This window comes from Trematomus bernacchii, unplaced genomic scaffold, assembly GCF_902827165.1.
Source record: "Trematomus bernacchii unplaced genomic scaffold, fTreBer1.1, whole genome shotgun sequence".
Lineage (NCBI taxonomy): Eukaryota > Metazoa > Chordata > Actinopteri > Perciformes > Nototheniidae > Trematomus > Trematomus bernacchii.
The window spans coordinates 1,212,104-1,228,344 of NW_022987714.1; the positions used below are offsets into that span (position 1 = coordinate 1,212,104).

At 40.5% G+C, this 16,241-nt stretch overlaps 1 protein-coding gene across 1 annotated transcript; it reads left to right on the plus strand.

Annotated features, from left to right (window-relative positions):
- The first annotated feature begins 544 nt into the window (after nucleotides 1-544).
- On the plus strand, nucleotides 545-14,141 carry kcnc1b (potassium voltage-gated channel, Shaw-related subfamily, member 1b). The gene is given in 5 exon segments (XM_034142046.1): nucleotides 545-1,922; nucleotides 1,924-2,109; nucleotides 9,186-10,098; nucleotides 10,853-11,026; nucleotides 12,046-14,141. Coding segments are annotated over 5 exon segments (1,791 nt in total). The 5' UTR covers nucleotides 545-1,544; the 3' UTR covers nucleotides 12,186-14,141.
- Nucleotides 14,142-16,241: the final 2,100 nt, after the last annotated feature.

A 16,241-nucleotide genomic window follows, 5' to 3' on the forward strand; every position in this document is an offset into this window, starting at 1 on the left:
TAATAATAATGGGGTAACTCAATATATTTAGATTCTGAAATTGGCCATTAAGCATAAGGAGCATTTTTTTGCTACTTTAAATTTGCTTTGATGCTGATACTTTTTAACTTTTACTTAAGTAAGATTTTGAGTGCAGGAATTGTACTTGTAACAAATTACTTTTCAATGTAGTATTGTTACTTTTACTAAGTTAGAAATCTGAGTACTTCTTCCATCACTTTGCTTGTGTTTCATATTTTTTATTTAACAGGCATACAAAAGGGGAGTACAAATGACTAAGTGACTAAGGGCGCCCTCTGCTGGCACTTTAAACACAGGTGGAGGCTAACGATTACAAGCTACAGACCAGGCAACACAAAAGAGTTGTGCAAAAACAAAAATAATTTTCTCAACTTTTTGCTTCAAAATATTTCCACAGTTGGTGCAGCGACCTGCACATGCAGACTTTCAACACGGGTCTGCATCTCACATCCATAAATCACGGAGCTACTGTATAAGGAAACATTATGATCAGACTCTTTTGATGGTATGGGCGGATCTGCGCGTGCATGGCTCCAGGGTCACACCTTCTCCAACCAGCTGTGCATGCGATAAGTCCCTCCTGACTGTGACAGACGTCCACCGACCATAACCCTCCGAGCGACGACGTTAAGTGAGAAAAATTGGGCAGCAATGACACCTGCTGCAACAGCTTTAATTTGAGGACTTGACAGCGGGGTTTAACAAACGCAGGGTCCACTGGGCATGCTACATGTGATCTGAGAGGAGAGCTGGGCACGGTGTGAATAAACAGGCAGTTTGGGCGTTTTTTAGGAGGCTTGTCGTCCTCTCATCTCTGACTCTCATTTTTTTTGTTTAACCACGCAGCACAGAAAGCAGCGTTTGCCTCCCTTCAGGCTGTGGGTGTATTTTTCTTCATCAGCAGTGCATGGAGGAAAGGGAAAGTTCCTGATCTGGGGAGCATCTTTGTGCTGAGACAAAGAGCTGTGTCGTTACTGAGCGTCGGTGTGAAGGAGGTGAGTCTGTAGGCAGCAACAGAGGAGGCTGTGAAGGCGCTGTCCGCTCAGCACCACCGCAGTCACCTTGCTGTGAAAGTCACAAAGAAGCTCAGCAGTGATCTGATCAATTACCGCAACTTGGGGAGTGCAATGAGCTGGATGTGTTCTGCTGGCGGGGGGGAGATGTGTCAGCGTTAGTGCTTTTATTTCGACATCTTGGATTTACAGACTATGTGACGTCCATTCTTAGGGTACTGCCGTTGGCTGCAATGATTTTTGGATTTCATATCCTCCAGTGAGTCCGGCAGCTATAAGCGTCTGCAGTTGCATGACAGACCTGTATAAACCACAGGGTTTAGAGTGGATGTAGCCAGGTGCGTGTCAAGCAGCCACGATTTCTTTATTAGTTGGTGAGAAACGACAGGTTGTTCTGAGCCTCATTTGTGTAATAGTTTCCATCAGTGAGATCCCTGTGGTGCATGGTTTCACTCCTAGACTTACCTTTGCGATGAAGGGAACTTATTGGAGAAATGCCTAAGGGACGCAATGGGCCTGAGCGACGACAAGGATCGCATTGTGATAAACGTGGGAGGGATCAGACATCAGACATACCGCAGCACCCTGCGTACCCTACCTGGCACGACCTTATCCCAGTTAGCCGAGCCTGATGCCCCTAACCACTTTGACTATGATGCCAAGATCGACGAATTTTTCTTCGACCGCCACCCTGGCGTGTTTGCACATATCCTTAATTATTACAGGACAGGTAAACTGCACTGCCCGGCTGATGTCTGCGGGCCCCTCTATGAGGAGGAGCTGGCTTTCTGGGGCATTGATGAGACAGACGTGGAGCCATGCTGCTGGATGAACTATCGCCAGCACCGGGAGGCAGAGGAGGCCCTTGATAGTTTCGGCGGGGGGGGGCCTGTTGGACCTGGTGAACGATGACGCGGAGCCAGATCTGGAGCATGGCGAGGAGGATGTGGATGAAATGACAAGGAGGCTGGCGCAGGGAGACACTCACGATGCCCGGAGTGGAAGCCTGTGGAGCCGGTGGCAGAGACACGTCTGGGCTCTGTTTGAGGACCCTTACTCCTCTAAATATGCAAGGGTGAGTTGCATTTAAGTAGTTTTTCTCATCGAACCAAAGATCTGAAACTTCATTAGGAGTTGTCATGGGAACATTCTGTGGTAAAACAAAAACGCAAATGTCATAACTTTCAAAGTTGCATTACGAGAACAATTTAGTTGTAATTAGGGGAGCAACTTGAGTAGGCCTATGTCAATTATCGATTTATCTGGTCATTTTCGAAATGAATTGTTTGGTGTACAAAGTCAGACAATGATGAAAAGTGTGCTTCCCAGTTTATCAAAGTCCAAGGTGTTGACTTCAAATGTTTTGTTTCAACAGAATTCAAATATATTCACTTAAATATGATATTCACCAAACGAAATCAGTAATTGTCGATATTAGAGAAGCTAAAGCTTTTTAATTACATTTTCAATGAAAAATTAATTTACCATAAATCAATTGTGAAAACATTTAGTTGGGGATTACTTTTAGACGACTAATGGTTGCAGCCCTAGTGTATTTGACTGCCTTTGTCTTTTGATTGTGACACAAAGATGGATGGCTATATATAGGAGGTTTAAAGAGGTTCACAACAGTGAAGTGACTGTACAGAGAGGGGGGGGGGGGGCGTGAAAATCAACCAAAGAGCTCATATGTCAAAATCATTTACATGCAAATCATGACTCCCTCCTCCTCAATTTCACAGGGAGGGCTAAAGAATGATTGTGGCTGTCATCAGTTTTTGGATTGATATTTTCAGGACAATCCCAGGCTGCCTTGTGGTTAAATAGGTTAGATACACTAGGAAACCAGATATTTGGCACCATCAGGATTTTAGTGGTAGACCTCCAGACAAAAATTGGGTTGGTCAATGTTATGGGCACTTTTCCATCTGGGTGTAATGCCTCTACGGTGACAATGAAATGACTTTACTATGGAGCTATATCAGGGTCATACGTTTTGATCATTCAAAAAAATACAATTTATTTGAAAGTTCAAGTTTTTATCCTGAACTTCGAAAAATACAATGATGTATTCAAAATAAAAATAAGTATTTGAAATAATTTTTCAGGTTGAATATTATTTTTGATTCAGTTCAGCAATTCTTTTGAATAAAATATTTATTTTCATATTTCACTTTTATACATATTTTGATATTTGAATCCTTGTTTTGTTTTTTTTCAAATCTTGTTTTTTCAGGTTTCAATTTTTTTTTCGCTTTCAGATCTTTTTTCACTTTCAGATCTTTTTTCACTTTCAGATCTTTTTTCACTTTCAGATCTTTTTTCACTTTCAGATCTTTTTTTTTCGCTTTCAAATGTTTGGCCCTAATGTTGCTTGGGGGGCGGGGCTTACCAAAGAGTAGTTTGGCATCCTGAGTGACAGGCCTCCCTCTGTCATGTTGCCTTCATGGATATTAGGTAGCGCGAGAAATATAACTCAACACATTCTATACACAATACTCCCGTGATTGGTGGTAAACAAAACTGATACCAGCGTCAAAGTTCTGTTAAGCGAGCTGTTGAGCATCGTCAGAATCAGATCAGAATCAGAATACCTTTATAGTCCCACAGAGGGGAAATGTACGTTGTTACAGCAGAAAAAGAGCCACTGACAGCTTAATGTTACATAGCCTATGTTACAGATATATGCATAAAAAAGTATTAAAGTAAAAAAAAAGTTATATAATAAAATAAAAAGTTATACAATTTACAAAATACACATCCTGTAACAGTTCTGAGGATTAAGCAGCCAGGTATATATTGCAGTTTTTAACGGCATATATTTAAGCAATAGCTCACGACAGGCCGTGGTATATGCTCATTATATCACAGCTAAGGGGCGTGGTTCAACCCCGCTGTGATATAATGAGCATATATCACGGCCTGAAGTGAGCTATTACCAGGGCCGTCCCTCCCTACAGGCCGATCATGCAGACTGCGTGGGGCCTCACCTTGCGGAGGGGGCCTCATCTTGCGGAGGGTGCCTCTGTCGCTGCGAGGCTCCACGAGGCTCCACTAGCACCAAGCAAGTTTGAAAGCGAAAGAAAAAAAGATCTGAAAGCGAGAAAAAAAGATCTGAAAGTGAAAAAAGATCTGAAGGCGTACACAGCTTGGGGATGTCTTATTGTAACGCACCTTAATACATGGGGTAAAGGGCACCATCACAAAGTAATACTTAGCAATAACAACACCCGTAATGCTTCAGCATTAAAACACCATAGACTGTAAATATAAGGAAAACACAGACACTCATCACCGAGGTCACAATCGATCCAGCAGAGCAATAGCCTATAGGCAAAAGACAGAAGATCAACAAAATATATGACATAAAATTAACTGACACTAGGTGGGGGCTATGTATTGAAGTCAATGGCGAGAGAAAGATTATCTTTCGATCCTGTTTGAATTGTGCCATGGATTACACATATGATGTTTGTCAATTTAAAAGATAATTTTGCAAGTAAAAAAAAAACGATTGTCGTAAAACTGTGAAGTAACACTTTTTTGTGTGAAACCGCTCAATGAACTACATCTCTGGTCTCGCACAACACACGTCACCAACACCAAGCTGGCCATCACGTTAGCACATTTCACCTCTTTCTTTCAGAATGAGGCGAAAAGTATTAAACGAGGAGAAAATCACTACACGTCTGGGCATGTTGAGAGCTGTATAAACACAAAAGGGGAGTTAGTCGGTTCCATAAGAGCCGAGGTGAGTGTTAAACGAGTGTAATGTGTAACGTTAATGTCAGCTAGCTAACATTAGCTAACCAGCTACACTCCTGTGTTTTGTTTCAGAAACTGGTTTTCTCGTTAAGAACTGCGTGATCGCTGTGTATGCTGTGGATAACATTAGTGTTGGCAAGGACAAGGTACACAGAAAACTAGTTGCTAAAACAAAACACGAGAGTGTACCTTGTTATCTAATGTTAGCTAGCTGACATTAACGTTACACATTACACTCGTTTAACACTCACAGAAACATTGTACAGCCGGTCCCGCATGCTGGCTCTTACGGAACCGACTAACTCCCCTTTTGTGTAATAGCAGCTCTCAACAAGCCCAGATGTGTAATGATTTCCACCTCCTTTAATACTTTTCACCTCATTCTGGTGTTGGTGACGTGTACTGTGCGAGACCAGAGATGTAGTTCATTGAGCGGTTTCACACACAAATAAGTGTAACTTCACAGTTTTACGACAAACTGTGACTTTTTTTACTTGGAAATGATTTTTTAAGATTGACAAACATCATATGTGTAATTCATGGCACAATTCAAACGGGATCGAAACATAACTTTTCTCTCGCCATTGACTTCAATACATAACCCTTTTCCGAAATAAGGTCCCATGGAGGTCCACCGGAAAGGGAGGGACTTCAAAATATGTATAAAAGTGAAATACGAAAATAAATATTTTATTCAACTGAACTGAATAAAAAATAATATTCAACCTGACAATTTTTTTCAAATACTTATTTTTATTTTGAATACATCATTGTATTTTAAGTAAGTTCAGGATAAAAACTTGAACTTTCAAATACATTTTTTTGAATGATCAAAACGTATGACTGATATAGCTCCATACTTTACACCTTCTGACTCTTTGTTTGTTTTTTAGGCCACTGCCCCCTACAAAGACCGCTGTGCTGCCTGCTGGTTTAACAGATGTAGCACTGATATGTGTAATTAGTTACTGGGCCCCATCCAGCAGGTGTAAACTGTATTGACATGTTCTCACTAAAGAAAGCATTAGTGAAAGCAGTAAAATCAACACACACACACTTTTTCAGTGTGCATGCAGGGACATTTCCCGAAGCTGAATACTCCCCTGATGTGTTCCACATTTAGCAGTGAGCAATACAAAGCAGAGCGAAGATTGACAGAGCTCCACCAAGACAGGCAAGAAGATTAATTATAAGTGGCCCCAGAGTTAATTACAGACTCTATTCACAGTGGATACATCAGTGGAAAACCCTTTCCCTGCATATCACTGTAGGCCAGTGGGTTGCCGGCAACAGTGAGAATTAGCCAATAAGAAGCAAACAAATCCTCCGCCTGTCACCCTCCCTCCAGGCCACACTGTTGCTATCTGTCACAAAGAGACACAATTTACTGGAAGAGGCGATCACGTTTGTTTAACAGTTTGAAGAGCGGGATGTTCAGAGCCAGTCAGGTGTCAGGAGGCTCGACATATACGAGGCTTTATCACACTGCTGGCAGCAAGGGTGATGTTTGTTTTCCAGTTCCCCTGCTAATTGATGTAAATAGGCTGGAAGAATAAAATACCAAGAGCACTAATCTATTATTTATTTCAAAATGTCATGTTGACTTATTTAAATAGCTTGATTTGTCAGTCTAAAAACAAAATAGATTCAGTTTACAGTCATTGAAAACTAGTAGACCAACAATAATTATTAATGTAGAAGGTAGAGACAGTTGATTTTGGGGCATTTTCCCAATTATTATCAAAGTTGTTGCCAATTTATTTTTTGTGCAATTACAAAACAATGAACGCTCAATGGATTATCATATCAAATCTTCTGTCAGTATACATAACATTTCTGTTAATGCTGTATTGATAAGGCATTGGCAGGGCTATATTAAATCAATAGGAAAGGAGCTGTGTTATTAACCTTTTGATGTGACTTAGTTAAACTTATTTAGGAGTATGATCTATTTACATTTAGATAGATTAGTTGACAATAAACCTGCAGCTTTTATGGGCCAGGCACAGTTACCCACTTTGCTCAGCTGGTAATATAGCCATTGATTTAGTTAGTTTTCCAATGTGGTTGAATTTGATTGTATTATAGTCTAGAATGTGTTATTTTGGACAGTACATGTTATAGAGGGGGTGGACAAAACAACAATATTATGCAATCCAATAAAACACTAGATACACTGTACTCATGCCTCTTTCTCTCTCACTGTACCAACACAAATGGAATATCTTTAACTCGATAAAGGAACAGCTTTAAAAAAAATTAAAATGTATCCGACTGCATTGAAATATTAAATCTCCACATTATCTATCTGTACTGTATGTTTAAAAGTCGGACATTTTGTATCGAATTCAAAGAGGATTGAACGAGTCATTCACATGCCATACTGTAAATTGCAACAAGTCTCCTTCTCGGTCTAAACTGCGTCCTCTTTGCTCAGCGTGAGTCGTCTCTCTGAACAGAGAGGACAGCCCTGCTGACAGAACAGAAGTCAGTCAGCGTGCTGCAGTCTCTGCTAACACACAGCCTCCCTGCAGACCACCATGCGATCACGGATGGGAAGCAGACATTCTTAAGCAGCAGTGATTTCCTCAGCACAATGCGATGAATGGCCAGTGATGAGATGTTATGATGAGGCCTGTTTTATATCTGGTGCTGCCTGCCTGCCTTGGTGAAACGCTGTGAATAAGACACTGTGCTTCCTTTGCTCAGTGGAATTCATGTTAGACGTCCTTGTGCACAGACCTCCTGATAATACTCCTCCCTGCTATTAACAAGGCAGTGCATTAGTTTGAGCAGCACAATAAATCGTCCTTCTCTTATGAAGACATCTTCATGCATCTAAAAGCTGATATTGATCGAATTGTTTTATTTAAAAGGATAATTAATAAGCTCAATTGACCTCCGATTATGATATCCCAATACTTCTGATCATATACCTTGGAATCGATATTGCCACAATATTGTAGGGTTGACTGTTGGTGCTTTCACAAAATAATTGCCCAATCATTTATGGATAAATAATCATACGCAAGGTGGATGTATAGAGAACCACAGTGACGCGTCCTAAAACCCAGAAGTAAACTTCTTCCGGTTCCTTACAATGCAATTTCTCCATAGGATTTTGGAAAATAGCTTGAAATAAGGTCTGTGGTTGACACACATTTAAGAGACAGATCACGTTTTGTTCAGCCGGGTAATCTCCACATGTCTACCCTACTTTTATAATTTTCTAATCATAAATCTAATCGATAGATTTATGATCGATAGATTTATGATTCGAAAATTATAAAAGATGGGTAGACAAAACGTGATCCGTCTCTTAAATGTGTGTCAACCACAGACCTTATTTCAAGCTATTTTCCAAAATCCTATGGAGAAATTGCATTGCATTTTTGTCGAAGGAACCGGAAGAAGTTTACTTCCGGGTTTTAGGACGCGTCACTGCGGTTCTCTATTGACCTAGTGGGTAAAGACCAATAATAGAACAGCTAAAACAGTCTTAACTGTCAACATAACTTAACTTTAAAACAAGGAAGAGATACTTTTGCGATATTACAATATCATAATTTCAAAGACGATATCTCGTCTCAAATCATGATTTTGATATATATCTGTATGTTGCCAGCCCTATAAGCCCTGCGTTTTTTTGACATTACAACTTCAGCAAACACAGTTAAAGCAGTTTGAGGAGCAGGATAACATGAGGGTAGCAATCAATACCCAGGAGAGAATACTGTATCTGTTACACCCATGTAGTTTGCATCAGACATATCAGAGCCTAAATATGATGAAATGTGATCATCCAATCAATACATAATGAAAGCTAAAGTACACGTTTTCCATTGAGGGAAATGTATCATACAAGGTTCTCATCAGCTCAGCAAGCCTCTCAACTCACCACATGTCCCAAGAGTTGATCACCCGGATTGTATGACCTTGTGTAGGGAACACCTTCTGTAATGAAGGGAAGAGCCCCAGCTAAATGTAGTCATGTGGGTTAATGTCCTGTCTCCTCCTGCTGCTGCTGCTGCTGGCTCTTTGTAATTATAATGTGGCAACCCCTTGAAAATGCCATGACCTTGAGGTACAGCAGGGGGATGAGAAGCAAGAGCATGCATTGATTGTCCCTTTTACAATGACATTTCTCAATCAGCACGCATAGAGTCGCAAAGAGAGGGAGTGGGGGTTGAGAGAGTGTTTCGATGTCACAGTCACTGTCAGATTGTCTCTGATAATAGATTGAATTGCATTGTGTTGTGCTATGAATGGCTGCAAGGCGTTCAGCTTGATTACATTGCATGAATTACTGTGCTCCTCTGTCCTTCTTCCCCCTCCCTACCTTCTCCCTCTTACCTCCCCTCTATCTCTCCCCCATGTCCTGCTCAGTGGGTGGCACTGGCCTCGCTCTTCTTTATTCTGGTGTCCATCACCACCTTCTGTCTGGAGACCCACGAGGCCTTCAACCCCATCATCAACCGCACAGAGGAGGAGGTGGTGGACAACGTGACAGTGGTGCGCACATACCAGGAGACTGAGACTGCGCTCTACCTCACCTACATCGAAGGCGTCTGTGTGGTGTGGTTCACTTTTGAATTTCTAATGAGAATAACTTTCTGTCCAAATAAATGTGACTTCATTCGGAACGCCCTGAACATCATCGACTTTGTGGCCATCCTGCCGTTCTACCTGGAGGTCGGCCTCAGCGGGCTCTCCTCCCAGGCAGCTAAGGACGTGCTAGGTTTCCTGAGAGTTGTCCGATTCGTTCGGATCCTGCGTATCTTCAAGCTGACGCGTCACTTTGTAGGACTGAGGGTGCTGGGCCACACGTTGAGAGCCAGCACCAACGAGTTCCTGCTCCTCATCATCTTCCTCGCCCTTGGTGTCCTCATCTTTGCTACTATGATCTACTACGCTGAACGGATTGGAGCTAACCCCAACGACCCTCGAGCCAGTGAGCACACGCACTTCAAGAACATCCCGATCGGATTCTGGTGGGCTGTGGTGACCATGACGACCCTCGGCTATGGCGACATGTACCCTCAGACGACCTCTGGTATGCTGGTCGGAGCCCTGTGCGCCTTGTCGGGCGTGCTGACCATCGCCATGCCCGTCCCTGTGATTGTCAACAACTTTGGAATGTATTACTCTCTGGCCATGGCAAAACAGAAACTACCAAAGAAGAAGAACCGGCATATCCGTGCCCCACAACCAGGTTCTCCAAACTTCTGTAAGTCAAGTGTCAGCTCCCTACAACCGAGCCCAATACCCCATGACGACGTTTTCGAGCTAAAGTTTCAAGGTAAGAAAAACAAATAATTCTGCATTCTGTGTTGTCTCATCACTCCTCTTGATGCAGCCTCATCACCACTCAGCTGTTTCATTGTTTAGCGTTTATTCCACGCTTCAATCAGCTGATGATTCAAGCATGAGATTAAATAAATGAGTTTCCCACAGAAAACAATCAATAAAATATGTGATGAAAAACAAGTTTGACTTTGGATAGAGAATAGAGAGATTGAGGCAGACCCTGAGTAATCTTGATATTGATTTTGCAATTATTAATACAGTGATTCACTCCGCCTGTCGTTAAAGACTAACTAAGGGTCTGTAATCACCATGTACTTGTAATGTCAAGAACATGCAAGTAGACGCAGGAGTCACTTGAATTACTCTTGAATTCCTCAAGATAAATTGACCTTTGATACAAATGATGCTAAAAAAAAACATGTAAAACCAGAAGAGTGCTCAGAAGAATGCAGTCATCCACCAAGGATACATGCCCAATCTTGCAATGTTAACGAAAATGAAAGATAATTTGCCCCATGATTGGGATCTGCTCTGATATTGAATGGGTTGTTCCTTTGCCAGTTTCATATAAATCAGGCGAGTATCTTTTCAGTATTTCTTGCTAAGAAAGAAATAAATAAAAATGAAAACACAGCCTCATGGTGGACAGCAGAGTGCGAGGCAAACATTAGACAACAGCTGTTCTGTATGTAGTAGTAGTCACGTATTCCAACCTGATTTTTCTTCTTAAATTGTTTTCTTCTAAGATTCAAAGTTGAACGGAGAGGCAGCTAACGCAGCGCTGGCTAATGAAGATTGCCCTCATATAGACCAGGCCACATCTCCGGAGGAAATCTTCAGCCCCAGCGAGAGGGAGCGGCCCTGCTTCTTGGTCACCACTGCTGAACGCCCCAACCACACAGGGGGCAGAGTGAGGAGGGGTACGTACAGTAACAGCCAATCACAGGCCCCTGTAAGACACTGACACCCTGTAGACCGTAGACAGGACACGCTCTTTTTTTCCCTCTTTGCTGAGTGTTACGCCTCAGTTTTCCACAGGCACACACACACATACACACAAACACAACAACAAGCCTCTTATTACACGCTTTCACAGCAGCTGCTTCTCTTCTATCATCCCTTTGGGAACTGTATATATATTTAGTGTCACACTAACATCTGTTAAGGCCAAGCACAATCATCACAAATGTCAATAGTATTTGTCCACATCTACATATTATATTTTTTGATACCATGCATAATGTAATACCCCTATTTATTTACAAGAAAGAAAGCTATTTTCGAGATTTATACGATCTAGAATGTGTTGTCGTATAAGACAGTATTTATGTCTTGCGTGAGTGCCATGTATGTAAATGTATTTAATGCAGGATCCTGAATTATGAGTACATTGCTCTTGACCATAACGGTGCATGAAGTGTCTTGCTGATGGGTGCTATCAGTATGGTGAAGGAGCACAACACAAATAGATATTGTCAAATGTTATTATTTATGTTATTAAAAGCCACATTCTAATCTACTTAATTTACGTTTTAATACTTGGGTTAAACCCTTTGTACTTAATGTAATATTGCTAATCTTCAAAAACATTCCTCTCTCACTCACGTGAGTCCAACCAGCACATCAATAGTACATGGCGTGCGGTTTGAAATTCTACCTGTAGCTGAGAATACATTCTCTGCCTGAGGTGCCTACCTTTTTAGAGTCTGTTATGGTGTTATACTCCGATCCATTCCAGTACCACCCGGTGCATGCTGTACTCCTGATGCTCTCAATGCATGGAGAATAATAATCTGTCGCAAGTCTGTGTTGACCTGTTTCTTTGGAGACAAAAACAAGAAAGCAACAGGTGTAGTATAACCAGTGAGGAGCAACCAAAACAGTGTCATGGATTCAGTGCTGAAGTGTACTCAGAACGTTCTCTGTTTTTCAACTAAAGGTTATGAAAAGCCTTGGAGCCTTAACAGCATGTCTGGCATGAGCGGGGACGCCTCTGGAGTGTCCTCAGTGTCCGCCCTGCCCTGCAGCCCACCCTGTCTAATGCAGCACTCACATTCTCCCATCCCATCCATTATGTAGCATGGTTGAGTAGCAGACACAATGACATTGGAAGGCCAGTCAACACTCCTCCTTATCTTACCTGTCAAATTTTGCTTTTACACTTGCCTTCACTCTTGTTTTTTTCCATTTTTATTTCATTCTTTTTCTGGAAAACTGTACCTTAACTGTGTCTAATACTCAGCGTTCCCAAGTGTTCTCCTTGGGTGTGTCATCCTATCCTAGACTAGAAAACATTGGCACATGCCACTCTGCATGGGTCACCTCACTTGTAGACAAAGCACTGTTCTACTTCTACCACAGGCTAACCCCACTCTTTCCCTGTGTTTACATCATTGCCTGTTGCTCTGTTGCTTTTGATCTCACTCTTTTGCCAATAACTTTTATCATCTGCTTTTTACAACTTTGTGAAAGAGTCTTTCATAAGATGTAACCCCTGCTAATAATATGCTGGACATTAACAATACATGGCTCTGAAACATATCCAAAAGATCCCACTACCAGCTGTTAAGGGACCTTCTCTTAAGTGCTTTGTACGTTGCAAAGTAGAGACGTTATCATTCTGAAAGTGCAAACCAGACAAAGCTCAATGTTATCCGCGAAAAAAAACAGTCAAAATGATGCTCATGGTGTCCAATGCAATATGGAGATGATGACGATTCCTATCATAGTAGTGAAGAATAAGTTTAATGTTAGCAGAACTTTTGTTCATTTGCATGAACTGCATGAGAAATTATGTTCAACAAGAAGCTAACTGTATCGCAGTACCTGTAAGAAAAAAAAAAAGCTTTTTTCTTTCAAAGACTTCTAAAGCTTTGTCGTTTGTTATGCATTTTGAGACAGCTTTACAAGAGACTCAGTCATAGCAGAGATTTTTATGTAGCTGCCATTCTTTGCCTTTCCCTAAATTCATATTTTATTTTTTTTTGCATTCATTTAGCTGGGGCCTCCAACTAAACTAGCATAATTTGACTTGAACAATCTGTTATAAAACCAACAAATGCTGTTATGAGCATAAATAGTTTTTATACAAATATATTTACTGGTAGTTATTAGTTTTTAAACAGTATCCGTAGTCTGCAGCAACTTCTATTACTGCTGTGATGCCTAAATTAAGGCATTTAAAACAATGGTGCCTTTATACCTGGTGAGGCAAAGTAAAAGTGAGTTATTATTGACATGATGTAACATAAGTCCTCTCAGTGTAGCATCAATACACTTTATATCATGCTCATAACAGTGTAAGGTAAGCTTTATTTATAAGGTGCACTTTTTACACCATCCTCGTACCTTAAATCACAGTAAACTGGTTATTATCGTAACACAACTCCACAAACACTAGGATTTAACCCTAAGCTCCAAGCATAAATAAATAAATGAAAATACTAATTTTATATTCCTCATATCAAGATTGTTTGTATGATAAAAGCACAAATTGTTTACAAAAAAAGGGACAAAGCTGTTATATATAGCTGTATATATCGAGTTACAAGATGACACACTGGCTGCGGCAGTATCTATTTCTATTGATTTAAAACGTCAATACTGTTTTTGTCCCAAAAGAAGTATGCACAATTATTTTAGGGCACTTTAAAAGAAAAAATGATCAGAAGTGTTCATTTCTAGAAGAAGATATAAGTACTGCAACTCATTTAAGTGTTGTTTTTATTCTGAGAGAGCAGAGTTTTACTTTTTGAGTCATGTCTCTTGTGGTAATTAATGGACGTTATATATTTAAGAAAAAAAAACCTTGTGAAGATTTGATGTGAAGATGGAGATGAATTCTATTCTCATGCAATTCAAGTGGGGGGAAAAAAGTACAATGCGACACAGCATGGGATGTGGGTCTACTTGGGGAAAGGTACATGCATGTATTTTCCATTTATGCAACAGAAAAGTATTAAAATAAAATATGTAAATATAAGTCCTTGCATGAAATAAATTTTATACACAACTAGCGCTTAGACTCCGTTTTTATTCACCAGCACATGCATACTGTACATCTTTCCTTTCCCACTGGCTTACAGCTAGTACTTTGAACTGTTGTTCGACCCTCTGTTTACCTGTGTCGGGGTCAAAGAGAGTGTACAAAAACGAGGGGACTGAGAGAGCATGACGCAAAGTTTACAAACGCATGACAATGACCGAACTACTGTACATCAACGTGTAACACGCAGCATGACCGGGCATGTTTATTAACCGACTCAGAGTGTGACCTCTGCACACAAACAGTACACCGTTGTCTGATGCCTTGGCTAAGCATGGGAAAAACATGGTAAACCGGATGTTTACCATGAGGAACTAACGGAGCACATTTTCTTTACTCTCCAAGCTAGTGTCATGTCTCGCCTCTCGCCTCTCGCAGAGGTATTCATCATCGCCATCATTTCCACCATTATACATAATTTGTGTAATAATTTATTTATGTTATTGTTTTTTATATGTTTATAGAGACCCAGCGACAGCACCGGAGCAGACAACCAACAGAGTCAGTTTGTGTTATGAACCATGGTGTCCCAACCACTATGTGTATGACCCATAATGGCCGATCACCCACCTGATAGTGCTGTAGCATTGTTGTGTGTATTACTTAGTCTTTTTAAATGGGTGTGACAGTGACAACCTGTACATCACAAAACTCAGCATAGATGTAGCACTGAGGAAGTTTTGTTGTCAAGCCTTATGTAGCTCAGTATCTTTGACTGGTTACTGTGTTGTAATTTGTGTGCCTATTTTCGGTTTGTGCCTGTGCTGTAAATACGCTTTTTTGTGTGCTAAAGTTGTGTGTACCAATGTTTTTGAGTGATCATCAAATATCTGTGTGCTTCTTCTGTTGAAAGAAAAAAAAATGTTGCTCCGATTTTAGTCACCCAGCAAAAAAAGACAAAAAACACGTGTCATGTCAGCCAGACAAAACAGTAGAAAACCAATCGTTAACTTTGCACTGTCATCATCACATCTTTGTAGACTTTTGCACCGTTTTGCACTATTACACTTTTAACAATCCTTTGATATGTTTTGCGGCATCAAAGAGATCACATCCACAAAAGAGGTCCTACTTTAAACACCACCACTCTTACCTTATGTTTAAGAGGCATTCAAATGGCAAAGTGTGCAGTTAGGAATGTGTAATGAATTGCTTAGTTTATCAGATCGTATAAAGGGTTATCAGAAAGGAATAATGTATTTTTAACATTCATTAAACGTTGATATATTTTCATATATAGCTACACTTTGATTAACAAAGATAGCTCATATGTAAATTACATTAACTCATATCTCAGCTCAGACATTCATTATTCTGTAGTTCATTTGAATATTAATTGACAATCATGTAGAATTGTTTTTTATACTTTTTCTGCACACATGCAAATTGGTTAGTATGAAATGCAAACCAATGCCAGAACATTACACACATACTGGACAAGTGCCTCTGTTATGCAAATTCTTCTAACTGTTCACCATGTTGAATTCATGTATATTTAATTCGACATTACTCACCAGCCACCAGCCATTGAAAACACACATCAGTTCAGTACTCAACAAGCACAAAGATACAATACGTACGTACCCCCATACGCATCAGCTTCTAAAGGCAAGCATTGAGCATACCTAATTAAAAAAGAAAGGAGAGCCATGCAGTTTAAAGTAGAGCTTAATAGTTTGTGTGTAAAAGTTAGTGAAGAGGGACCAACTTTTTACCAAACAACTGCAAACACACTGCCAACAACTTACAGAGATCTGTGTGCAGTCAGGTTCAGCAGATATGAGTCTGCCAATAGAGCTGAGCAGGAATGAGGGGACAGTGTGCTGGTCATTGTCCGACACTGAATACAAACAATAACAGCAGCTGTTATTAAACGAACCCAATAACGCAACTGAGAGGCAACCAATGTGCCGCGTAGTGAGACATGAGTGTGTGTTTTGAACACCGTGCATTTTGTGGTTAGTTATCTCAATAAAAGGTGTACAGTGATCGTTTGGTTTGTTGTTTAGGGATTTTTGTGTCTTTTTTATTCTATACAGTTCAGGCTTGTAAAATAAATAGTGATAAATAAAAAAAAACACAGAAATGAC